Source organism: Schistocerca serialis, chromosome 4 (assembly GCF_023864345.2).
Source record: "Schistocerca serialis cubense isolate TAMUIC-IGC-003099 chromosome 4, iqSchSeri2.2, whole genome shotgun sequence".
NCBI classification, from domain to species: Eukaryota; Metazoa; Arthropoda; class Insecta; order Orthoptera; family Acrididae; genus Schistocerca; species Schistocerca serialis.
Window position 1 is genome coordinate 432,587,114 of NC_064641.1, and position 25,988 is coordinate 432,613,101.

Genomic DNA, 25,988 nt, shown 5'->3' on the forward strand with positions numbered 1-25,988 from the left:
AATTTGCTAATAATCGAGTTGAACTGTGGACTATTTAAGTTGGTGGATCTTTCGTGAATTGTTATTACGAAATGGACATAGTTTTCGCGTATCTTTGATGATTGTTTAATTTGGAGATTTTGATACCATTCTCCTAACACTCTCAACGTAACTTTACTGCATTTCATAAAGGTATCTTCTATCTCCATTTCAATTCAATAATGTAGGATCACTTCCGGTTTATTTGAGATGTCCTTTCTTGAATAAACATTATTCACCACAATTCCCTGTCATCTAAACCAATTTAGACGTTGCAGTAGAATCCGTATTATTAAATTAATCTTTTATGTTTTATTTTATTTTATATTTCCGTGTAATGTATTAATTCACAGTTCTTGCTTACGCACAGTGTATTTGACTGCAGCATCACAACTACAGGTTATTATTTACACCGAATTAGCTGCGGGTTATGAAAGCAGACGTGCACTCCTCGACCCTATAACTACATCGAGCTGTTGCTTTTAAACAGCGTCGTGCGTAGCCCCAGTATCCAAAGTATGACTAACCGCAGGTAAGGACGCAACTGGTTTTTCTCGAATGGACTGCAACATCTTAAAAAACTTAACGTGTTACAGTTGAGTATAAGTGGTCTTTAGTTTTGTCACTGTCTGTTACTCGTGGTTCTCTTGACATGATCACATTTTTTCGACGTATTTAGCAGACTCATGGTGCAAGAAGCCCTCACAATAATTTCGAATTTCTCCTTCCCTTTTTCCCACAGGTATCCCCTATGCTTGTGGTAATATTCCCTGAATGACCACTTTGTGATACCTTTGCGTAATTTTCGTTGCTACAGTGCTTCTATACAGACGGGTCGCATAAGCAGAAACATTTGCTGTTTTGTTATCTCTGGACTGTAAAGGAATTAGACGCTCCCACTTCAATCACTTTCTTGAACCCACTCGACAGACACTTTATCAAGTAATGTGATTAAAATGTGATAGTGCAAATACAGCGACTGGGCACAAAGGGCACAGCGTGCTTTCCTGTCTCCCTCCAGCTGCTAAGCAGCTAATCTTTGTACAGTGACGCACTTACGTGAGACGTGGCTAACAGTTTGTGCCGCAGCTATAAGGCAGTTAACGTGCCCCAGTGTTTCGTATCCATGCAGTCAATCCAAATGTCTGCCACGTGCGTCCTTCTGCTGCTCTCGTTGGCGGCCGCGGTCAAGGTAAACGCAGCCCCACCTTTAGTGATACCTCACTTGTGACATTGTTTACCTTACAGTTCAACAGAGTTCAGAATGAGTCTGCATTAACAGCAACGACCTGCTTTGTTAGAAACAGACTGAGATTTATAATATCCTATAGTGTAAAATGAATGTTTGTAATACTTTATAGAGGTCTTTGTGGACAGTCGAAGTACTATTTCCATCCTCATTGTATTCCCTGGTTCCTAATTTGCATCATCAACTCTCTGGTCCGTATCTGCATGTATTGTAAATCTGTTAATCGTTTTAACCCTTTTGGTACACCGTAGATCTGACTGGGCATACGCCTTGGTTCATTTTTGTCACTGGAGGCTGTACACTCTGCTTTCACATCTCCTCATCCTAAAATGAAGTGTTATTTTGTTCAGTCTCATAAGCATATTTCAACGAATCTAAAGTCCGTGGAAGAAACACTTTTCTTTTCGTATAACGGTAGATGCTGTGTTTGATTGTCTATTTGCTATCAGGAATTCATAGTGTTTTGGCTTATCAGTGTTTTACTCTACACTCTACTATTTACTGAGAAGGTAATGCGGTCTAGATCCACTACCAAGCTGTAAATCGTGAAGCCCATAGAAAGCGCCTCACCGTGGTTACTCTTGATACTTGAACGCCGGGTTACAAGAACGTCTGCCTATACTTCTATTTGTCACATCGAATTTCTCTAGTTTATTTCTTCGAATGTACTAAGCTTTGTGTATGTGCATGAATGTAACATGTTCCCCCTAATGAAAGATATGTCGGGAAATTTGGGACACAGGATGCATAGAGAATGAAGATTTGAGGAAAATCTTCTCTCAAGCATATAAACTAAACGTCTATCTTAGCACCAGTTGTAAGTTTACGGTTTGTGTGTTCGCTGGTAGAGGTCCCACTGTACCGACAGCTGGCTCGCTAGCTCAGACTACGATAGCTTAGCACAGAAGGCGGTCTGCGTCTTCGTTTCAAGGGATGCGATAAAGTGACAACAGTGAGGGACTATGCCGCCTACAGACCAAGGTATTCCACGGCCGAATGAGCAGTTTCAAGACACTAGTTGTTGATGTAAGGTGAAATCCATTGGTCGCCCCAGTGACGTAGAAAACATTCACGTGAATTTTGTACGATGTCCTCACAAGCACTCTCGTCATGCCAGCCGAGAATAAGCCATTAAGCATGTTGCTGTCCACATGCCGTTGAGCAATCTTTGTTTTTCAAACAATGCAGGATTTAATTGCAACAAGAACTTGATGACAGAAGAACACGTGTGGGGTTATGCGTGCTTATGAACGTCTAGATGAAAGATAACAATGCCATTTCAACCTTAGTGTTCACTGATCAGGCTACATTCCACTTAACGGTGGAAGTGAGCCGTCACAACGTAAGAACATGGAGAACACAGTTGTCACATACTGTAGTCGAGCACTAGAGAGACTCCCAAAGGTTCACGCGTTTTGTGTCGTTTCCCGAAAAAAATTTCGGAGTGCCCTTTTTTTGAGGACGTGTTGAAGTTATGGCTGCTTACTCAGTTGCGAAAACATACTGAAAATGATGCACCACCACCATACTGGCACCTTCTTGTCAGAGCGTTTCTTAACAAAGAGTTGCCTCGGCGACGGATTTGGCTATAAACGGTATCCGGCTATCGCATTTTCCCACTGGCCTGCTTTTGTTTGAATTACAGAACAGTTGCAGACAAATTGCTTTTGCTAAGTCAGTATAATAAATCACTGGCCATGCGAATAATGTTGTGCGACTTTTCGTTTGTGTTATAATCTAAATTTACATTGTTATTATCAGGAACTATGGTTCAGGAAGCTCCAGTACGAGTGCCCCCTGGAAGACCTGACCCCCCTATAAGTAAGTTATTTGCCGCGAGGAGTGGCCTCGCTGTTTGAGGCGCCATGCCACGTATTGTACGGCCTCTCCCGCCGGAGGTTCGAGTCCTCCCTCGGGCATGGGTGTGTGTGTGTTGTTCTTAGCATAAGTTAGTTTAAGTACTGTGTTAGTCTAGGGACCGATGACCTCTGCAGTTATTTAAGATCTGTTACGAATGAAAAGATTAACGAGACTTTTACACTTAAAATGCGTGTTTCTCTTCGAGGTACTTCATTCTGGGGCATTCGGAGGTGAGAAATGAAGGCAATTAATAGTCTGATGACTTACATTTTTCAAGATCAGTCTCTCTTATGAGGAAAGTAACCTATTAAGAAGAATAACGTGCTATGAACCTGGTTTTTTAGTATCGGAAGTGATTACGGCAGATTGTCATGATTTGCTATTCAAACGTCAACCGATAAACTATTAGAATTAGTGAAAAGCCTCACATCTGATAATGAGAACTCCACGAACCGTCTCAGTCACTTTCGGGTCCACTTGAAAATGGCCTAATTTGAAGGTTGAAACCATTCGTGGGTTTAATAAATTTCTTATTAGCAACTGGACAGGTTTTCATTAATTGATCATCCCGTAGCGTAATCAACACCCTCTGATTATGCAGAAACTAATAAACATCACAATACTGATCCCAAGAAAAATTATCCAACCATCTCTGGTATTCAATTCCTGAAATTATGTCCCTACTCTTATTTATTTATGAAGATACAACACCGTTTAAGGCAAATATGGCTGAAGATACGCTGCAGGCAGGTGGGAGTGAAGAAAGAGTAAAATAATAGAAGAGCTACATCCAGCATCAAAGTGATTTTTCTTCATTTTCAAAAGTCGGGTTCTCGTCTTTTTGAGCTCCAGGTCGAATAGCTTTCCTTGGATATTTTATATCTATATCGACTTCGACAAAAAATCCTTCGATGTGTAAGAATGATCCTACTGAGAAAAGTAGAGCAAAGAAAATTGAGACTACAGTTGTTGGGAACGATGTTGTTGAAGAATGTAAAAAATACCCCATAACTGCGAAACGATTTCTCAGAAAAAACGAATGTGTAACCTCTGTTTCAACTCATCATTTTTTGATTCTAGTAGTTGTAAATAAAAATGCATTATTCTCATAGAACTTGCGTATATTGGTGCTACACATCTAGTTTTTTTCCCTTTTTAAAATTTTTCAGAAATGTTTGAAAAATCAACCAAACAATTGCAATAGTCGTCTGGAATTGGCCTACAAGATTGTCTCATAGAATTAAAAAAATAAAATATTGCAGCTGCACCACCTTTGGCTTAATTAACGGTTGTGTATTCTGTGTTGCATTTTGGGAGTTGCCTAGCAGCTGAATACAATAAGAAATAATTACAATAATTTGTGTAATGCTGTAATCAAAGTTATGTGACGTTGCTACAGGGTGACGAAGTGCTGGTGACCGTACAGCAGGGCACGCTGAGAGGGACCACGGCCACGAGCGTCTACAACACGTCCTACACGGCATTCCTCGGCATCCCGTACGCCGAACCACCTGTGGGCGACCTGCGTTTCGAGGTGATTCCCAATAAAGTTAGATATATTCACGTTGTGCATCCTGAAACTAAATGTACGGCTTGATTGCTTTACCGAGGCTTAATCTGAAAGCATGCAGTCAACGAATTAGTGCTTAATAACGCACAAAGGAAACGTAAAACTAACAAAGGAAAAAAAACAATCTAAATCGGTATGTATGTCACCAGACTTCGTGGTATCGTCATTTCCTTCTTCAATTTTCGTTTCGATACTTCTGATGGAATTTTCTTCAGGATAAATGAAAACGACACTGCTTTTTGACTGCGTTTTTGTAACAGGGAAAAGATCATGAAGAAGAGTCCATCAGAGGTACAGAAACGTCATTTACATAAGAAAAAACTGAAGTGGGACATGATGTGGCCAAGTAGCCTACCAACTTTTACCTTTAATGAAATGGGTATGTTGTTTAGTTAGGAATTATCCACAACTGCTACAAAATTAAAATGCAAGTATTTGTGTGTTTATGATCTCATTCTGTTGCAGAGATATCAGAGTCCGAACTACGAATAATAAAGAACTTAGTTCTGGGAGAACTAATTGGTTCATCCTTTGCTGGCCGTGGTGGCCGAGCGGTTCTAGGCGCTTCAGTCCGGAATCACGCAGCTGCTACGGTCGCAGGTTCGAATCCTGCCTCGGGCATGGATGTGTGTGATGTCCTTAGGTTGGCTAGGTTTAAGTAGTTCTAAGTCTAGGGGACTGACGACCTCAGATGTTAAGTCCCATAGTGCTTGGAGTCATTTTAACCATTTGGTTCATTCTTTCAAAGAGCTTATATTCAAAAATAGTCACAATTTACAAATGTTTCAGAGAAACTACTCTTTCCAATTTCTCATTGATAATAGTACCACCATTTGTCTTTAACTACTTTTTTATTATTTTCCCTAGTGATATTTCGGCTTCTAAGCATACAGGACTGGTATGACTGCATAACATGTCCTCATCAGAATATTATAATTTACTTACTGATCATTCCCAGATGCACTTACTAAAGGCCAAAAGCCGACATTTTGAAAGAAGAGGTAATAAACAAATATACATGAGATGGTAGCAGGCTTGTAGTTTAAAGACATCATAGTGATTGTGGTCCTCATTAAGGAAAGATCATTTTCGTGTCTTCATTTGGAGGTGAGCTCAGTCTGCTGTTATTAACTTACTGATGAGGTGTGAACGTTTAGCGCACAAAGCATACAATATGTCGTGTCTTGTTTGACATTTTTCTTGCTTCAGTTCTAAGCAAGGTGTAGATCTGCAGCCTCACACTTTACTCTTTCTGCTTGTTGGCCACTTCTTGAACCAACAAACTAAATCTGTGAATAAAAGAAAAAATTTCAGTGGCGCGGTGGCTTAGTTGCTAACATCTAAACTGTGGATGCAAAGGCATTTTAATTCTATCCCCAGTCTGTTGCAAGACTTCGAATTTGCATCCGGAGACATTGCAAGCCCATCCATCGTGGGCGCCCTATTGTCTTGTTTCCACGCTGTACAGAGATGGCTGCGATGCCTCGAATCATTTTTCTCTCGAAGCACACAGTATGCCTCTTTCGAACCAAATAGCTTCTTAACGGACCTCATAAGGCAACTGTGATAAATATTGCACATTTTTTCAGCCTTTAAATTGGCTGTAAATAAGAGCAAACAGCCACGTTTCCAATCTCTAAACATCGTTTGACTCACTTCGCCACGAACGTCTTAGTTTCTAAAAATTTTAGCAGCAGCTCCATACGAAAGCTTTGGTCTCTTGGATGGTTTGCAAGGAACACTGCCTCGTGACGCTTCAGATATTTTGCACTCATTTTAAACTGTAACCGGCAGATCAAAACATTCAACTCACACACTGTTTATCCATACACTGTGCAAAAGCGCATTAATTTCAGATTCGAGACCACTACCAGAGATGCGGACGTTGTCTTTAAAATTATGGTGTACACTTTCTTGTAGAACTGAGTGTATAACACTGCTGTGTTGAAATCAACATTCAGGCGTGTGATGGCTTAACCTTACAAGAAAAATGAAATAGCCGAAATTCAATATCATGTGACTTATCCAGCATAAAATTGAAGTTTGTGAGGTAACTGTGTAATGTCAAATATCCCTAAGCATTAATTATAAGTGAATCTATTGAAAAAAGGTTGGAGGAAGACGCACAGCACCCAAGCCTTGCAACATGTGTAACAGCGAACTGCTTGGAGCCATGAGTGCAGTAATGACAGGTGCGTGCAGTCGAGTGATAAGATCAACCTGCTGGTTCTGTGCACTCGTAGCCCATACACACGTCCTCTGCCTGTCCTTACCTGCTCTGCAATCGTTCGTACGCTGTACGTCAACTGGTGTGTGATAGCTACACACTGAATTAATACAAACGCAACTCAGGAAGAAGACCAAACACTATTAAATAAATAGCACGCACTGTGGCAAAAACACACTATATTTTAGAGCTCCAGTGTTCTCCAAATACTTTTGAGTACAGTAGTAACAAAACAATAGCAGACACAGCCGCCACGACCCAGAATTTATGGAGCCTATGTGGTATCCACCAAATTATCCAGAGAAGTAACTCATTTGCATTTAATTCACTAGCGACTCTCGTCTGAGATCACAGTAATACTGCTATCACGTGGAACTTTGAAACCAAATTTACACGGCAGTTTTGAATCTGACAGAGAACTACGCACCATTTTCTTCCAGATATCAACTACTGGCACCTACAAATATGGACAAAAGATCATCAGTGACTATTTAACACAATGCCAAGAAAGTTCACAAAAGGTTGACAACCATCGCCCTACTTACCAGCAACAAGATGATGAAATGAACCACCATAAACCTTGTTGATATAAGTCACCAACTCTAAGGCTGTAGATATTGTCACACTCAAGAATGAATCTTCAAAGCAACAACGAAAGTCAGTTCCTGTGCAATTGTTTATATTTTCACAATCTCAGTCTAAGTTGAACGACGAAAAAGTTTATTGTGCCACTGAGTTGGAAATGCCATCAGCTACAGATCAATACCAGAAGCATCCTATTTTGTACAAGGCCTGTGAGCTCTGTTTATCATATTTTAGCTTCTTGTAACATCAGGCAAATCACTTCCCCTGGTAAGTTCAAATGAAATTAAATGAGGGTACTACATCGTTGGCCGGGATTCTCCACCCAGGAAAGTTCGACTTCCACGGTGCAGATCTTTTCAGTTGTCACCATTTGGAGATTTGTGTGTCGACGATGATGAGGACGACACAACACCCAGTCCCCGAGAGGAGAAAATCTCCGATGCGGGCGGGAATCGAACGCAGGCCGACTGCGTGGCAGTCAGATACGCTGACCACTCGGCTATGGAATCGTATCCTAATAAATACAATTTTGTTATGATAATGCTACATGCCAGTTCCTACAATACCTATCTCCGGCAACTCTACGCGAAATAACTTTATGACTGTGCTGTCTCCTCAAAAACGTATTTTTTTACACGGAGACCTTTCGCTTCTCCCATCTTTCAATGCTCGAGGTGAGTCCAACTGCCTATTGCTAAGGGGTGTCTGCTCCCACAAACTGTGTCTTATTTTTAGTTTTTCCCGACAATATCCCTGCATAAATACTTCCTGACGCTTCGCTCCTTGCCCGCCAAGTCTCACTTGCGTTTTTAGCTGGCGCCAGCGGCCATCAGTGCTACAAGGATCGGACACTCCCATGAATTTCGATGCAAGCACTCACATGAAATATCTACCGATTCTAAGGTGGATTTAAGATGCGGTTTGCACCAATCATAATTAAACCAAACAGAGCGTGTAGTGATGATATCCACCACGACCGTGTATTCCTTTCTGTACTGACTCGATTACGTAACTTAAGTGTTAGAAAATGAGCTTGGTCAGTGAGCTGCCAGATCACTGTCACGTCTCAACTCGTCTCCATTGATTTTAAAAGTCCAAGACATTTGAAAATCAATACCTGCAATAGAATTTTCTGTCACAACGAGAATCTTAACTGCAAATACAACCTCTTAGTTTTAAATAACTTAATCTTTCACGTCTATTACTCCCACCTTCTCCTTCATTCCAGACCTATTTTGTCATATTATTTGCTTTATTATATTAGCTTAAAAATCATAAATAACCTGCAAAAGATTTAACTGCTGGACATAAAAACTAACGCACTTGAGATTCCCGATACTACCAAGTTCATAATGCCTACTCCTCTGTTTCCTTCTCTTCGCTTTGAATCTCACTTCCTACTACTCTCTCCCACTTAACAACACTCATTCACGACATTTGTTCTCATGGCTGTAGCGATGATCGTTGCATTTGGAGATAGTTGTGAAAGGACTGTTGTCTCTCTCTCTGCGTTGTTTCCTTCGGTTGTTAGACCTACGACAAGATATGGGAAAATGGTGCGGCATCACCACCTCATTTCTTTTTGCCGTCGGCGTCTCTGACTTCCAATAAGCTTCGTCTGCGTCTCAACCGAGGGTTTGTTTCACCAACCTCAGAACTTGGCCGTGCAGTGCTACCCAAATGTCACCAATTGGCGATATGCATGATAATTCTTGCTTCGGTCTACACCCACGTCACTTCTTCTTTTTTCTTTGTCGTGATATCCTCTGTATTCCATTCGCCTGAATTGTGAAAACATTTGAAGCCTTTCCTGATCTTTTGCAAGTTTCTAACAAAAATTAACAAAAAAATTTACCAGTTTAGATAGTCTTTCAAGTCTTCGGAATCCAACAAACTGAATTAACGAAAATTACACATTCTAGGCCAACGGCCTTGCCACAGTGGTAACACTGGTTCCCGTCAGATAACCGAAGTTAAGTGCTGTCGGGCAGTAAAACCGACCACTTGCTCGTTAAATAATGTCAAAAATCTAACAACCCTGCATCGCTCTCACTAAAAAAGTACCACAATGTTATACACTTAATCCACACAGTGGCGTTGTTACGACTAGCAGGGAAGTAAGTGATCAGCTCGATGGGCTCTACGGACTTAGGCGTCCGTCGCAGCAACAATACCAACATGCGACGTGTGAGGCGCCAGCAGTCGGCAGCCCTACCACAAATGAAACGGCGCATGTCGGTGTCGACAGCGGCGCATCCTGGGCAGAGAGGGTCCTTGGCAAGGTGTATCATGTGTAAGCGTTGTCGGCTGGGGAAATTATCAGTCGTAATCGCATACCACAGCGCCCTGACCGTGGTGGGAAGGAAAGGCGAGTGTATGTTACTCCACACCCGTCTCCAGCCAACCGCAGGATGGCGGCGTTCAACCACATTAGCAGGCAGCGTCCGTTGAAAGTAGCGGTAGAAGTCTTTGGATCCCGCGTGGTCGGTAAGACATCCAACAGATAACTCATATCGACCAGGTAGGTGCGAATGTGACACAGTTCTGGCGTGATATGCTCAACAGGAATCGGCGACCGCAAGGACTGAGGCATCACCTCCTGAATCAATGTACCAGGGAGGGTGTCCTTGTCCGAAGTACGTAAGCGATGCGTCGCACGCAGGAAGAGAGCGCGCGCCCTATTGTGTACGTTTATTATTCCAATGCCGCGTGCATGTGTGAGCAACATTAGCGTCTCGTAACGGTTCTTGACTTTGGTAATCGGCACTGGCGTATTCATATTCAGTCCTCTGCCCATATCCATGTTGTGCGACTTCACTTGTGGCCACCTCGCCGTATCGTTGATGCCACACGACCGCCGTACTCATATCTTCTGCCGACTCGACAAGAAAACTACATTGTTCGCGCAAGCACAACATTTAAAATGCACATGGTGGAAGCGAATGCCCTCCAAAGACTGTCGTAGACCATGAATTGCAGGCTCGAGGGCAACGGCAAAGAGAAAGGCTGACAGAGCAAGCGCTCAGTAGTGAACTTTAAGCTAGCGGTAGCCATTGACCAGGACTGCGGAAGGGCTCCGTGGATGAGACGGAGAACCACACCTGCGGATATTGGGGACAGTTACATCTTCTCTATGACAGCCTGCAAGAAATGGAGCTCAGCTCGGTCAAATGCGTGACCTAGGTCAAGCCGACATGATCGCCCCTATATCTCTATACGAGCTTAACGCCGTATGTATATTACTGCCACCTCCCAGACATGCTTGGTCGACATGAAAGGCATCTTTAAGAACATCGAGGAGGCGAGCACGAAGAATGAGGGGAATAGCTTGTAATACGAATTCACTAACGTCAGCGACCGGTAGTCTTGTGAACTGCACCCACCCCTCCCCTTTGGCTTTGGCACAGTGATGATCATGCCCTCCAACAAATATGGGGTGGGGGGGGGCGACGTGAAAGTCAGGATCCAGGAGTTCGCAGCACATCTGCTGCCAAACTTCCCCCATCAGGTCAGAAAAGGTGCTGTAAAACATCTAGCGGAAGACCATGCGGTCCAGGGGGTTTGTTTCTCGCCCCCCGCGTCAGGGCCATGTGCGTTTCTTCCTACGTGACGGCCTCCAAGAAGTGGCGTTGCATTGCGCCCTACCCGAAGGTGGCAGATCGTGCAGGCCGTCCTCAATGTCATTGTCACGCCGTTGATCTGCTTGACAGATAGTGGGGTAATAATATGTGAGGGCACGGGACATGGCTTTGTGTGTCTCTGCGCGTTGCTCGTCTGCAGAAATAACTGCTTTGATGAGTCATCTCGTACGGTGTCTCCGTTCTCTGACGACGTGATAAAGAGAACTACGTCCCTCTGAGATGTAATCTTACAGTCTCACTCGAACCTGCGTGCCGTGCAATCTGCCAGCCGTGATCTGCAGAAGCCGTGCCTGTGTCCGGTAGACGGCCATTTAGCGCTCTGGCGAAGGTTGTTGTGACGCTAGTTCTCGCAAGACCGTGCAGTAAAACTCAGAGGTCGATCGGAACCAAAGTGCCCTATCTCGTCCATACGCCATGAGGGTGCGGCGAAGAGCTGGTCTGGAGCAGTATGTCCACCATCGTGTTGTGATACCATAGGTATGACGCGTCTCTCACATTTGTGCCAGGCAGCAGTGACGGTTACACGGCAACATTCTCTTACTGGAGAATGTTGAACTGAAGAGTCCAAGGTCCTCTACTACGGCTCGTCTGTTGTCGTGGCAGAGTCACGGCGTAGATGAGGGCCTGATGGTCGGTGAATGCAGTGGGCCACAGCTCAGCACCGACAGTTGGCGCCTGAAGACCTCGGGAGACGTAAATCCTGTCCAACCTGCTGGCCGAGTGGCTGGTGAAGTGTGTATATCCACGTCGGCCACCTTGGATTAGTGTCCATGTATCACGCAAAACGAGATCCCTGACCATAGCATGAACGGCTGGACATGGGACATATGAGGGATCTGACGCTCAGGGCGTAAGACGCCCACCACGAAGTGCTCTGTAGCGCCTTGAAACAATGGAACTAGGTCAGTGGAGTACATAGAGTGGTCGCTCTCGACGCTTTGCAGCACCAGACGGGGCATACAGATTCACAAGGCGGACTGCCGCCGATGGTGAGAGCAATGCCTCTCGCTGATGGAAAATACTGAATATCCGTTGGTTCGATGCCATCGCATGGTAGTATGGCCGTACCACCACCACCGATGAAGTTGGGTTGACGTAAAATGCATATCCGTAAACATCCAGGCGCAGATGAGGCCGTACATCTTGAAGGAACACGATATGTCCGCCGCCGAAAAAATGGCTCTGAGCACTATGCGACTTAACTTCTGAAGTCATCAGTCACCTAGAACTTAGAACTAATTAAACCTAACTAACCTAAAGACATCGCACGCATCCATGCCCGAGGCAGGACTCGAACCTGCGACCGTAGCGGTCACGCGGTTCCAGACTGAAGCGCCTAGAACCGCACGGCCACACCGGCCGGCCCGCCGTCATAATGATGTCCCTTAACAACCGGGTTTTGGTCGTAGAACTAATACGGTTGACATTGACTGTACCTGTCTGATACACCAGGGTCATTTGATAGTACGATGACGTATCCTGCAGTCGTTTAAGCGAGTAAGCGGCACGTCGCCCGTCCGGCCGTCCCTGCCACCCGCACCGAATCTATTATTGATCGGCTAAGATAAGATGTCCGTCCGTCGATCCGCCGGCCCCTGGCATCTGGTTGTCGCTCGAGTCTGATATCATTATTTTCATCTCCATCTCGCACCCCCAATCACCAACTTGTGGGGTAGTACGTTAGGCAACGCATGGCGTTCATCTAATGTCATAGCCGCAAAATCGCCAGGGGGCTCGTCGGTCAAGTGAGCATCGTCAACTTGGCATTGTCCTCGGGCGGACCTTGCCAGCAGCGAGCCAGGAACCGTTGGAGTGAGATCGACAGGTCGGGCCGCATATGGATTTTCCTCGTCCTCCTGCAGTGTGTCAACATCTTGCGAAGCATTTCATGCAGACAGCCTCCTCTTCTTTCGTCGCTTGGGCAACTTCTGCTTGCGGGAACGTGTGTCCGCGTCCTGTGGATCACGACAAACAGTAGGCACCTCCCGCATCCCCGTGTCCGATCTCGAATCGACCTTCTGGTGTTCTCCTTCCCCACACGGCTGGAGTAAAGACGTGGCCGCTGTCGTCGTGGTCGTGGAAACCGGGCCCGCGGAGGTCGGTAACTGTAATGAAACAACGTCCGCGTCCGTCATGTTCCTCGCTGCCTCAACATATGTAATAGGCTGCGTTGTCGATTACGATGTAGGCGGTGTGTCTGCACGTGGTACCTGCACGAGTCGTCGCTGCAGGCATTCAGAGTGTACATGCTCTTCCTGCCCGCACCCTGAACAAGTCCGCCGTTGACCGTCATAAATGACGATCACTCGACAGCCAGCAAAGATCACGTACGGTGAGATATGTTTGCGCAGTTCGATTCGCACCTGACGCACTTCATTCAGTACAGGATACGTCTCGATCGTATGCCACTTTTCTTCCATGTGACTTTGTACTTCCCAGTAAGGCCGCAACGCGTTCACGACAAGCGTGACCGGAACTTCAAACGGCAGCTCGAAGATTCGGATGTTCCGAACGCCGAGTCCTGCATGGTCAACGATATACATCGGTGAAACAGTGAATAAGCCCTTCGCACGCAGCTTCATCGACAAATTTCAGGTAAGCTGTGCTGGAGACGATCGAAAGATTTATACCGAGAAGTTCCTGTGGAACGACGTGCATTACTTCAAGCAGGAAATAATCTACCTTAGGTCTTGTGGAACGTTAATTTAATCGTGGCCTTTCTATAAGAAAGCGCCTTCGTCGTTCTAGGTGATCTGTTTACACCGCAATACCGCTACCCGCGCGAGTAAACAATGGACCGCTTGCGGAGCGCCGCACAGAGCCCCGCGCACGTCCGCTTCGCAACACCGCTGAGAGCCGACTTCACCATCGGAAGTACCCAAGCACGACTCACGACACGTCCTCACAGCCTACTTCCACCACTACCTCGTCTCCTACCTTTGAGTCTCCGTCCGGCACACAGTTTTAATCTGCCAGGAAGTTTCATATCACCCCGCTGCAGAGTGAAAATTTCATTCTGAAGCATAGACAAAGTGTATCAGGAGGAATAATAAATATTTTAGGAGGCGGTAGTATTAATGAATTGCAATAAAAATGACCTATAATATATGTCCAATTTTTTTGAGTATAGAAATAAAGCCGTTAGTATGTATCACAAACCCACTTAAAGCAAAGGGATATAAGGACGTTAACTGTTGATTTTCAAAAAAATACACCGCCAACTGCAATGTACGTTTGATTTCTCTTGATAACACCGCATGTAGCTCTTCTGAGGTCGTCTTTGAGTTCTTTTATGAGGGCTGCAGTATTCATAATCCGAGCTATCAAATCGGCTCTTGTGGTTATTTTTGCTTTATAGGCTTCGCCTTTCAACCATCCTCACAAGCAAAATCCAAAGGGGTAAGGTTCGGGGACTTTGGTGGCCGTGAAAAGTGCCCATATCTACCGACGCATCTCCCGGAGAATGTTGGGTTTAGATGATGTCAGCTGACGGCTACAGTGTGCAGGAGCCCGTTCTGCTGGATGAGCAAAGGCATTCTTTCAGCGAAGGCAATCTCTAACAATAACGGTGGAAGCTCATTTTCAAGAAAGTGCAGATAACAAGGTCGTCTAAGACGACGCGGAAACACAACAGGCCCAATCAGCTGATTGTCTGTCAAACCACACCACACATTTACAGAGAAGCGTTGTTGAAAATGTGTCTCCACAATGGCACTGGGTTGGTTTTCTTCAGACCACTGATGTGAATTATGTCACTGATGCCTTCTATAGCGATGTTGGCTTCATCAGGAAGAGTGACAATGGGAAAAATGGGACTGGACAAATTCCCAATCGTCTATCTTCATCCCCTGCCAGAAAGTGTCGAATGGGCTGTAAATGACACGGATGGAACCCGTGCATATGTAATGTCCGCTACACTCTTGTATATGGAACATTGATATGTGCAGAAGTTCTACGTGTGCTTGTTGAAGGACTACGTTCGACCGACTGAATAATGTCCTCTACTTCATCCACAGTCTGTTCATTTACTAGTTCAACAACGTGCAGAGACTGATATCGACAATTATGACATCCCTCCTGGCCAATGTGATGTACCACGAGCTGTTGCAACCAGTCAGACGGTGAATGTTGAATGCTATGAAGCCTAATTACTCAATGTGAATTGTGTGGATAAAGACAACGCCTGTAATACTTAGAGACATGTGAAAGTCAGTCTGCTTTATGACAATGCGCAATTACTTGTAAATCGAGTGAAGAAACCATTCATGGGACGTCGATGGGATATGTTACCGCAACTACCACATTCACCAGACATCACCCCTTGGGAGTGCCACTTTTTTGTTCATGCAGCATGGCCTTTCTCAACATCATTTCACATCTTTTAATTACCTCAGAAACTGTCTCCATAAAGAACATATTTCTTTTTATTGTGAAATCCATTTGTTAAAGACGGAAAAGTTTGTGGCTGCCGAAGTACACTACTTTCAGTAAATTGTCTTATTCCGTTCCATTCAAATAAAAATGTGTTTCCCATCCAAAAAGGCAGAGATAATTAATTCATGTGCCTAAAGCTATCTCGTTCCAAGGATGTCGCTCCTTGTTCGAAAGTCCTGATGAAAAGTCCATCTGTTACGAGGACGTCAAGCATGGTCGACGATTAATATCCGATTTGTCGGTATCTTTTATAACTTTAAACAAATGCAGCTTATGGTTGTGAATCATGGACTGACCACTGACGAACTGCCACCATTATAAAAGGCGTGACACCTTATTTATAATAAGAACCTGAACATGTTTATAACCTCCAATGGTTATAAGGCACTCACTTTCGGACCATCTTGTTACGAGACAGCAGAATATACATTATTAACGTTAAAAAACCGACAAATTGCAGGACATTTTCCTGACTGGAAATGGCTGGAAAGGTCCTAACAACACGCGTACGGAAATAAATCGTTGCCACGGCAGATGGCGCTGACGAGTGATAGTTCCTCTGATCACGTGCCGCGTGTTTCTTGTGTGTTGCACGCTGAGTGATTGACGCAGTGTGTTGTAAGCGGCAGAGTGGTTCGGTATTCGTGTCGGGAACAAGCTGGGATGGTATTTGTGTACTGGCAAGAATGTGGAAACGGTCGAGAGTCAACATGGCTAAACTAAAACAAGAACCCTCACAGACACCAACTACATCATACAATACTTGAAGCTAGTTTTGAGCGTTTGTGTGATATGGTTCCTTTGAGACAGGCGAACGTGCAGGAAGGCGGCAGACGGTGCAAAAACCAGATTTGAGGACCAGGTTCTACAGGATATTCAGGCGAACCCTTGTACAAGCTCCAGGAAAGCGGCCCGTCAACATGGTGCAAGGCGAAATACGACTATGTGTATCTTGCTTGACAACCGGTACTATCCTTATCACTTGTAACGAATGCAAGGATTATTAGCAGCGAATTTTCTACAACAGAAGGATTTTTTGGATGTTTCTTTCACCAGACCATCACAACTATGGGATTTCTGTCATCTGTCCTGTTTACCGACAAAGCAATATTTGTGTATTGTGTATTTAAACCGGAGACCTAGAAACGTCGGAGAGGCTTCGTCCCGCCGAAGAACTCAGTGGTTCACGACCAGGGTTATTGTGCGGTTCGACCCTCAGTGGACAGCCCCCCCCCCCCCACCCACAAGGGGAACGAGTGTAACCGCAAATGTCTGCGTGGTGGAGTAATTATGGTGTACGCTTTCGTGGAGACAGTGCTTGCGCAGCAATCGCCGACATAGTGTAACTGAGGCCGAATAAGGGGAACTGGCCCACATTCGCCGAAGTAGATGGAAAGCCGCCTTAAAAACCACTCACATCGGACCTCGACATTATTCCGCTGGGCGGATTCGTGCCGGGGATCGGTACGCCTTCGCATGCGGGAAGCAGCGTGTTAGACCGCGCGGATAGCTGGACGGATTCGTGCCGGGGATTGGTACGCCTTCCCGTGCGGGAAGGAGCGCATTAGACCGCGTGGCTAGCTGGGCTGGCAAGAAACCTGTACCTGAACACGCATCATCAATCTTCATGATCGTCATCTGTGGGCTACAGGCAATCCATGGGGAATGGTTGAGGCGTCCCATCGGCTTCGGTTCAGCATCAATGTGTGGACAGGGCCGGTCATTATTCCCCACTGCCTTGACGGAGAAACATACCTGGACATCCTCTGGTATACTCCCCCTGGGAAGTTTGAGAATGTGTCTTTGGCAGTACGACAGTTTACGTGGTTTCAGAATGAAGCAGCACCGTCCCATTTCCGCATTAGAATTCACCGTCACCCCAAAAAGTCTTGGATAGCACACGGAGGCCATGTAGCATAGTGTGCTAGATCACCGGACTTAAACCTCTTGGGGGCATCTGAAAAGCTTTGTGCCTCCTGAACCAGTTCTTGATGTGCAGATCCTTCAACAGCGTGTTGACGAGTCTGTGACGCTTTTCAGAGAGAGAGAGAGACCGGAACATGTGAAAGAGTGTGGAAATCCATGATGCAACGTGTGAAACGTGCACTGCATACCATTGAAGCCACTTCAAACATCTGTTGTGACATGGAAGCGACACAGCTCTGTAATGCGTTCCAGGACAAATTGTTATCGTTGCATGCACGCCGTCCATTTCGACCATGTTCATAGGATCTTTTTCCTCCACTTCCAATTAGAAATCCGTCCTGCAGTTTGTCGACATTATCAGTGTTCATGCTGTGTATGTACGCTTACTACATAAGCTGACAGTTAATTCCCGGCAGCCTCCGCAAGCTGCCAGTGGCTGGGAGGGCGTGCGCAACGCCACGCAGTACGGCAGCGACTGCGTGCAGGAGACGGGCGAGGGCTCGGAGGACTGCCTCTACCTGAACGTGTACGTGCCAGGGGTGCCGCAGGAGGGCGCCGGGCTGCCCGTGCTCTTCTACGTGCACGGCGGCGGCTTCGTCAGGGGCAGCGGTTCCGACCAGAAGTTTGGACCAGACTTCCTCGTCTCATATGGAGTTATACTGGTCACCATCAACTATCGCCTTGGGCCGCTAGGTACGTATTACACAACGTAACATGCAGGTAGCTGTGCTAAGACAGAACTGCACTTCTAATCCTGACACTTAAGTATTGGAATAATTATTGCAGTGGGCGTGAATGAATGACCGCATATAGCTGCACGGCTTGATTGGAGGTGCATACCTCAATATTGCTGTTTATGCGTAATGAGTTTCCGGTCTCGGAAACTGACATACGGCCAGGAGAGCGGTGTGATGACCACATGTCCCTCCATATCCGCATCCAGTTACGCCTATGAGCAGACGATAAAACGGAGGCCGGTCAGTAACGTTTGGCCTTCATGGCCTATTTGGAAGGAGTTCGGTTTAGTTTTTAGGCCTAATGAGTTACCCGCATTTCATAAATAAATTTTAAAGATGCCTCAAAAGGGCGAAATGGGTCAATAAAGCTTCTGGTTTCATTACAACCTATGCTAATTTTCTTATTGAAAATATATCGATTAGGTTGCTGAACCATGGCTATAGAATAGGGTATTTACAAAAAATATTGTTACGTATACAAAGTAAATTACCTCCTTGGAACACTTACTGCAGGGTGAGGCAGGGAGACAAGCTTCCGAGAATATATCCAACGCGAGTAAAAAACTAAACAGTAGCGGACAACGCGGTGACTTCCTGAACTTCTTGAGACATGAATCTTCTGAATGTTTCGATGTGGCCCACCACGAATTTCTGTCCTGTGTCAACATCTTCATCTCACGGCAACACTTGCAACCAACGTCCATCATTATTTGGTGGATACTTTCGAATCTCTGTCTTTCTCTACAGTTTTTGCAACCCTATAGTTGCCTCTAGTACCAGGAAAGATATTCCCTGATGTCCTAACGGATAACCTTGCAGCCAATCTGTTATTTTTTCAGTGTTTTTCAATATGTTCCTTTCCTCGCCGATTCTGCGCGTCGTCATTCCTCATCTTATCAGTCCACCTAATTTTCAACATTCTTCTGTAGCACCAAATCTCAAATGCACCGATTCTCTTATGTTCTGGTTTTCCCACAGTTTATGTTTCACTACTATACAATGTGGTGGATCAAACGTACATTCCCAGAAATTTATTCCTCAAATTAAGGCCTATGATATTAGCAGACTTCTATTTGTTCGGAATAGCCTTTTTCCAGTGCTAGTCTGCTTTCTATGTCCTCTTTGCCCCGTCCATCATAGGTTATTTACTGCCTAGGTAGCAGAATTCCTTAACTTCGTCTGCTTCTTGATCCCCAATTCTTCTCTTGGCCAGGAGTGCCCTTTCTCCCTGTGCTAGTCTGCTTTTTGTCTCCATTTGCTCAGTCCCTCATGGGAGGTAGCAGAATTCCTTAATTTCACCTAATCCGGTAGTTAAGTTTCTCGCTGTTCCCATTTCTGCTACCTCATGTTACTTTCGTTTGTCTTCGGTTTGTTCTCAATCAATAATCTTTACCCAGCAGAATGTTCATTTAGTTCAAGAGATCCTGCACTTTTTCTTCACTTTCGCAGAGAACAACAATGTCACCAGCGAATCTTATCACTGACAGTCCTTCACCATGAATTTTAAACCCATTTTTAAGATTCTTTATATTTCCATAACTGCTTCTTCCATGTATAGATTGAACAATAGGGGCGTAAGATTACATCCCTGTCTTACACCCTTTTTAGTCCTAGCGCTTCTTTCTTTGTCTTCCAGTCTTATTGTTCCCTCCCGATTCTTGTACATATTGAATATTAGACGTCTTTCGCTATAGCTTAGCTCTATTTTTCTCAGAATTTCGAACCTCTTGCACCATTTTATATTGACGAACGTTTTTTCCAAGTCGACAAATCCCGTAAACGTGTCTTGATCTTTCTTCGGACGTGCTTCCATTAGAACCGCAACGGCAAAAGTGCCTCACTGATGCCTTTGTCGCCGGGCGAAGTGTCCGAGCGGTTCTAGGCTCTACAGTCTGGTACCGCGCGACCGCTACGGTCGCAGGTTCGAACCCTGCCTCGGGCATACATGTGTGTGATGTCCTTAGGTTAGTTAGGTTTAAGTAGTTCTAAGTTCCAGGGGACTGATGACCTCAGAAGTTAAGTCCCATAGTGCTCAGAGCCATTTTGATGCCTTTGTCTTTCCTGAAGCCAAAAGATCAGCATCTAACAGTTTCTCAATTCTTTTCTTCATTCTTCTGTATATTAATCTTGTCAGAAACTTGCATGGAAGTGTTTTTAAGCTGATTGTTCAATAATGATCGCCCTGTCGACTGTTGCAAGCTTCCGAATTGTGTCGAGGATGCTGTTGCGAAATTCTGGTGGTAAATCATCAGTCGATAAATTCAACAGACAAATGTGAATAGTCGATCTGTTGCCATGTCCCGCAATGATTTTAGAATTTACAATGTAGTGTTATCTGTCCCTTACGCATCCTTTGATGTCACGTTATCCAAAGATATTTAAAATTCTGATACTAATGCTGGATCCCCTATCTCTTCCTTTCAACTCCTGTTTCTTCTGTTACACCGCAAGACATGTCTTCCCCTTCACGAAGAACTGCAGTGTACACTTTACACATGTCCACTCTCTCCACTGCATATAACGTTGGAAACCCGACAGTACTTCTGGTACAACCACCTCTGCTTTTAATTTCACAGTAGGTTGTTTTGCCTTTTCTATCCACTAAGTCAGTCTTTCCGAGACTCATTCTTTCTCGACTTCTTCGGATTTTTCATGCAGCTAGTTCACCGTCAGCTCCGTGCATATCCTAATTATTTCACTCCTAAGTGACTTGTATTTTACTATTCTTGAATTTCCAAAACACTTTTAATCTCTCTTTCGCAGATCAACTGAAGTATTTCTTCTGTTATCCATAGTTTCTTCGCAGTTACCCTCCTTATACCTATGCTTTCCTGTCCAATTTCTGTGATTGCCTTATTTAGATATTTCCGCTCCTCTTCTATGGTCTCAGAGGACTTCAAGCGTATGTGTTCATTTCTAAGTACTTCCCTATCCGACTTCGTTGCGCATTCATGCTTCATGATTTGTCTCTTCGATTTCATTCTACTGTTCATTATTAACAAATTTTGATATGAGTCTGTATCTGCTTAAAATTCAATATCTGAATGCGCAATCTTTGCCCGACCATGATGTAATCTAACTGGAATCTTCCCGCTATTCCCAACCTTATCCAGGAACACCTCCCCCTCTTGAGGTACTTGAACACAGAATTGGCTATTACCACATTTAATTTACTGCAGAACTCAATTAATCTTTCTCCGCTCACATTTCTACTATCAAGTCAATATTCTCCCATAATCCTTTCAGCTATTCTTTCCCATACAACAGCATTTGAGTCCGCCTGTTTATTAGATTGTCATCTCCCTATGTGTACTTAATAACCCCTTCCTCATATCCTCATATACTTTCTCCATCTCTTCAACTTTTGCTTGTGATGTCGTCGTGTAAACGTAAATTATTGCTATCGACGTTGGTTTCCAGTCGATTCTGATGACAAAAATTCTATCACTGAAGTGTTCGTAACTACTCACTGTCTGTTCTACCTTTCTATTCATGAAAAGTCCTACTCCAGTTATACCACTTTCTGTTGCTGTTGATAATACCCTATACTCAACTTACCAAAGGTCCTCGTCATCTTTCCATTTCTCTTCCGTGACTCTCAGTACGTCCTCTCAGTATGTCTAGATTGAGCCTTGGTATTTTCCTTTTCAATTTATCTAGCCATTCTACTACGTTCAGACTTCTGACAAATCACTTCCCGACCCGTAGAACCTTATGGTTTCGTTGGTTATTTAACATTTTCTTCTTGGTCGTATCCAACATGGCTGACCCTTCCCAGAGATCTGAGAGAGGACTAGTCCAGAATCTTTTGCCAATGAAGAGATCATCACGACACCTTTCCAGTTACTGGTCACTTGTCCTGTGGATCACATTTTCCATAGCCTTATGTATTCCCGTGCGGGCGGTCGTTGCTGATTCTTCCGCCTTTTAGACGTAGTTTCCCACCTCAAGGGCAAGAGAGCACCCAGAGCCTCCATCCGTTTCTCCGCCCTCTGTGACAAGGCTGTTGGCAGAACCAGAGTAGCTTCGTATGCTGGAAAATATCGGCCGTCTTTGTTCATGATTTTGCTTCAAAACTGAATTACTTATGAGGTTAGAAACCAGGCCTTAGGATACTATGCTTACTAGTGAAAGACACCGTCCTACACCAGTGAAATATTCAAGTAATCTTGGCCATTTATGACTTCTAAATAAAGAAACATTTTTTAAACTGTAACTGTATTATTTTCATATGACATTTGGAAGAGTCTTCGAAGAGAGCTTCAGGGACTTGACAGGTGTTGATCTTGAACAAAAGGTGGCAAGATAACAATAGCACAGACCACTTTCCCGCAGTCGGGAGGTGTGGTACCACAAACCCCTACCCTGCTGTATCAAATATATACAACAAGCAACTCCTGTATTTATCTCTATGGTTACCATATCAAGTACACAGATTACTTATCCTGAACAACGGTACATGCTATAAATCTATTCTGGGCAGACCATACAACAACCATATTTCATCTCGAATTGTCAGATTTCATTTCACGGGCATTCGTTATTCCTTTGGTTTTCCCTACAAATAAAAATACAGAGGAGTTTCGTATGCTGAGCGAGTACCGGTAGGTCATTTTGTGTTTCCCAAACCATCCATTGATCTCCATATCATCTGTTAAGACTGTCTGTAACTACACTCCTGGAAATGGAAAAAAGAACACATTGACACCGGTATGTCAGACCCACCATACTTGCTCCGGACACTGCGAGAGGGCTGTACAAGCAATGATCACACGCACGGCACAGCGGACACACCAGGAACCGCGGTGTTGGCCGTCGAATGGCGCTAGCTGCGCAGCATTTGTGCACCGCCGCCGTCAGTGTCAGCCAGTTTGCCGTGGCATACGGAGCTCCATCGCAGTCTTTAACACTGGTAGCATGCCGCGACAGCGTGGACGTGAACCGTATGTGCAGTTGACGGACTTTGAGCGAGGGCGTATAGTGGGCATGCAGGAGGCCGGGTGGACGTACCGCCGAATTGCTCAACACGTGGGGCGTGAGGTCTCCACAGTACATCGATGTTGTCGCCAGTGGTCGGCGGAAGGTGCACGTGCCCGTCGACCTGGGACCGGACCGCAGCGACGCACGGATGCACGCCAAGCCCGTAGGATCCTACGCAGTGCCGTAGGGGACCACACCGCCACTTTCCAGCAAATTAGGGACACTGTTGCTCCTGGGGTATCGGCGAGGACCATTCGCAACCGTCTCCATGAAGCTGGGCTACGGTCCCGCACACCGTTAGGCCGTCTTCCGCTCAAGCCCCAACATCGTGCAGCCCGCCTCCAGTGGTGTCGCGACAGGCGTGAATGGAGGGACGAATGGAGACGTGTCGTCTTCAGCGATGACAGTCGCTTCTGCCTTGATGCCAATGATGGTCGTATGCGTGTTTGGCGCCGCGCAGGTGAGCGCCACAATCAGGACTGCATACGACCGAGGCACACAGGGCCAACACCCGGCATCATGGTGTGGGGAGCGATCTCCGACACTGGCCGTACACCACTGGTGATCGTCGAGGGGACACTGAATAGTGCACGGTACATCCAAACCGTCATCGAACCCATCGTTCTACCATTCCTAGACCGGTAAGGGAACTTGCTGTTCCAACAGGACAATGCACGTCCGCATGTATCCCGTGCCACCCAACGTGCTCTATAAGGTGTAAGTCAACTACCCTGGCCAGCAAGATCTCCGGATCTGTCCCCATTGAGCATGTTTGGGACTGGATGAAGCGTCGTCTCACGCGGTCTGCGCGTCCAGCACGAACGCTGGTCCAACTGAGGCGCCAGGTGGAAATGGCATGGCAAGCCGTTCCACGGGACTACATCCAGCATCTCTACGATCGTCTCCATGGGAGAATAGCAGCCTGCATTGCTTCGAAAGGTGGATATACACTGTACTAGTGCCGACATTGTGCATGCTCTGTTGCCTGTGTCTATGTGCCTGTGGTTCTGTCAGTGGGACTGCAACTGCTGTGTTCGGATGCAGGCTGAGTTGGCATCCCTTCGCTCCCAGGCAGTGTTGGCTTCGGTCACACAGCTTGAGGCTGTTGCCAATGGGCATCACTGTGGGGGTCCGGATGGGGGTTTGTCGGGGACGGCCAGCTCGTCCCACGCATCCCCTGATCGGACTACGACTGTGGTTGCCCGGGATACTGCCCGCATTGAGGCTGATCCCTCACCTGTGGTAGAGTGGGATGTCGTTTCAAGGTGTGGCAGGGGGCGAAAGACATTCTGGAGGGCTGAACGGAAAGCCTCTCCAGTTTGTCTGACGAACCGGTTTCAGGCTCTGTCTCAGGCTGATACTGATCTTCGGCCTGACATGGCTGCTTGTCCTGTTCCAGAGGTTGCCCCTCAGTCTGCAAGATCCGGGCAGTTGCAGAGGGTGGGATTACTGGTAGTTGGGAGCTCCAACGTGAGGCGCGTAATGGGGCCCCTTAGGGAAATGGCAGCAAGAGAGGGGAAGAAAACCAATGTGCACTCCGTGTGCATACCGGGGGGAGTAATTCCAGATGTGGAAAGGGTCCTTCCGGATGCCATGAAGGGTACAGGGTGCACCCATCTGCAGATGGTCACTCATGTCGGCACCAATGATGTGTGTCGCTATGGATCGGAGGAAATCCTCTCTGGCCTCCGGCGGCTATCTGATTTGGTGAAGACTGCCAGTCTCGCTAGCGGGATGAAAGCAGAGCTCACCATCTGCAGCATCGTCGACAGGACTGACTGCGGACCTTTGGTACAGAGCCGAGTGGAGGGTCTGAATCAGAGGCTGAGACGGTTCTGCGACCGTGTGGGCTGCAGATTCCTCGACTTGCGCCATAGGGTGGTGGGGTTTCGGGTTCCGCTGGATAGGTCAGGAGTCCACTACACGCAACAAGCGGCTACACGGGTAGCAGGGGTTGTGTGGCGTGGGCTGGGCGGTTTTTTAGGTTAGATGGCCTTGGGCAAGTACAGAAAGGGCAACAGCCTCAACGCGTGCAGGGCAAAGTCAGGACATGCGGGGACCAAGCAGCAATCGGTATTGTAATTGTCAACTGTCGAAGCTGCGTTGGTAAAGTACCGGAACTTCAAGCGCTGATAGAAAGCACCGAAGCTGAAATCGTTATAGGTACAGAAAGCTGGCTTAAGCCAGAGATAAATTCTGCCGAAATTTTTACAAAGGTACAGACGGTGTTTAGAAAGGATAGATTGCATGCAACCGGTGGTGGAGTGTTCGTCGCTGTTAGTAGTAGTTTATCGTGTAGTGAAGTAGAAGTGGATGGTTCCTGTGAATTATTATGGGTGGAGGTTACACTAAACAACCGAACTAGGTTAATAATTGGCTCCTTTTACCGACCTCCCGACTCAGCAGCATTAGTGGCAGAACAACTGAGAGAAAATTTGGAATACATTTCACATAAATTTTCTCAGCATGTTATAGTCTTAGGTGGAGATTTCAATTTACCAGATATAGACTGGGACACTCAGATGTTTAGGACGGGTGGTAGGGACAGAGCATCGAGTGACATTATACTGAGTGCACTATCCGAAAATTACCTCGAGCAATTAAACAGAGAACCGACTCATGGAGATAACATCTTGGACCTACTGATAACAAACAGACCCGAACTTTTCGACTCTGTATGTACAGAACAGGGAATCAGTGATCATAAGGCCGTTGCAGCATCCCTGAATATGGAAGTTAATAGGAATATAAAAAAAGGGAG

General features: G+C 45.7%; 1 protein-coding gene across 1 annotated transcript in view; it reads left to right on the forward strand.

Annotated features, from left to right (window-relative positions):
* The first annotated feature begins 3,852 nt into the window (after window positions 1-3,852).
* Window positions 3,853-25,988, forward strand: part of LOC126474515 (juvenile hormone esterase-like) — a 97,872-nt gene continuing 75,736 nt past the window's right edge. The window contains exons 1-3 of the mRNA XM_050101985.1: window positions 3,853-3,894; window positions 4,527-4,661; window positions 17,927-18,203. Coding sequence (XP_049957942.1) covers window positions 3,853-3,894; window positions 4,527-4,661; window positions 17,927-18,203 — 454 coding nt within the window. The remainder of the gene's footprint in view (window positions 3,895-4,526; window positions 4,662-17,926; window positions 18,204-25,988) is intronic.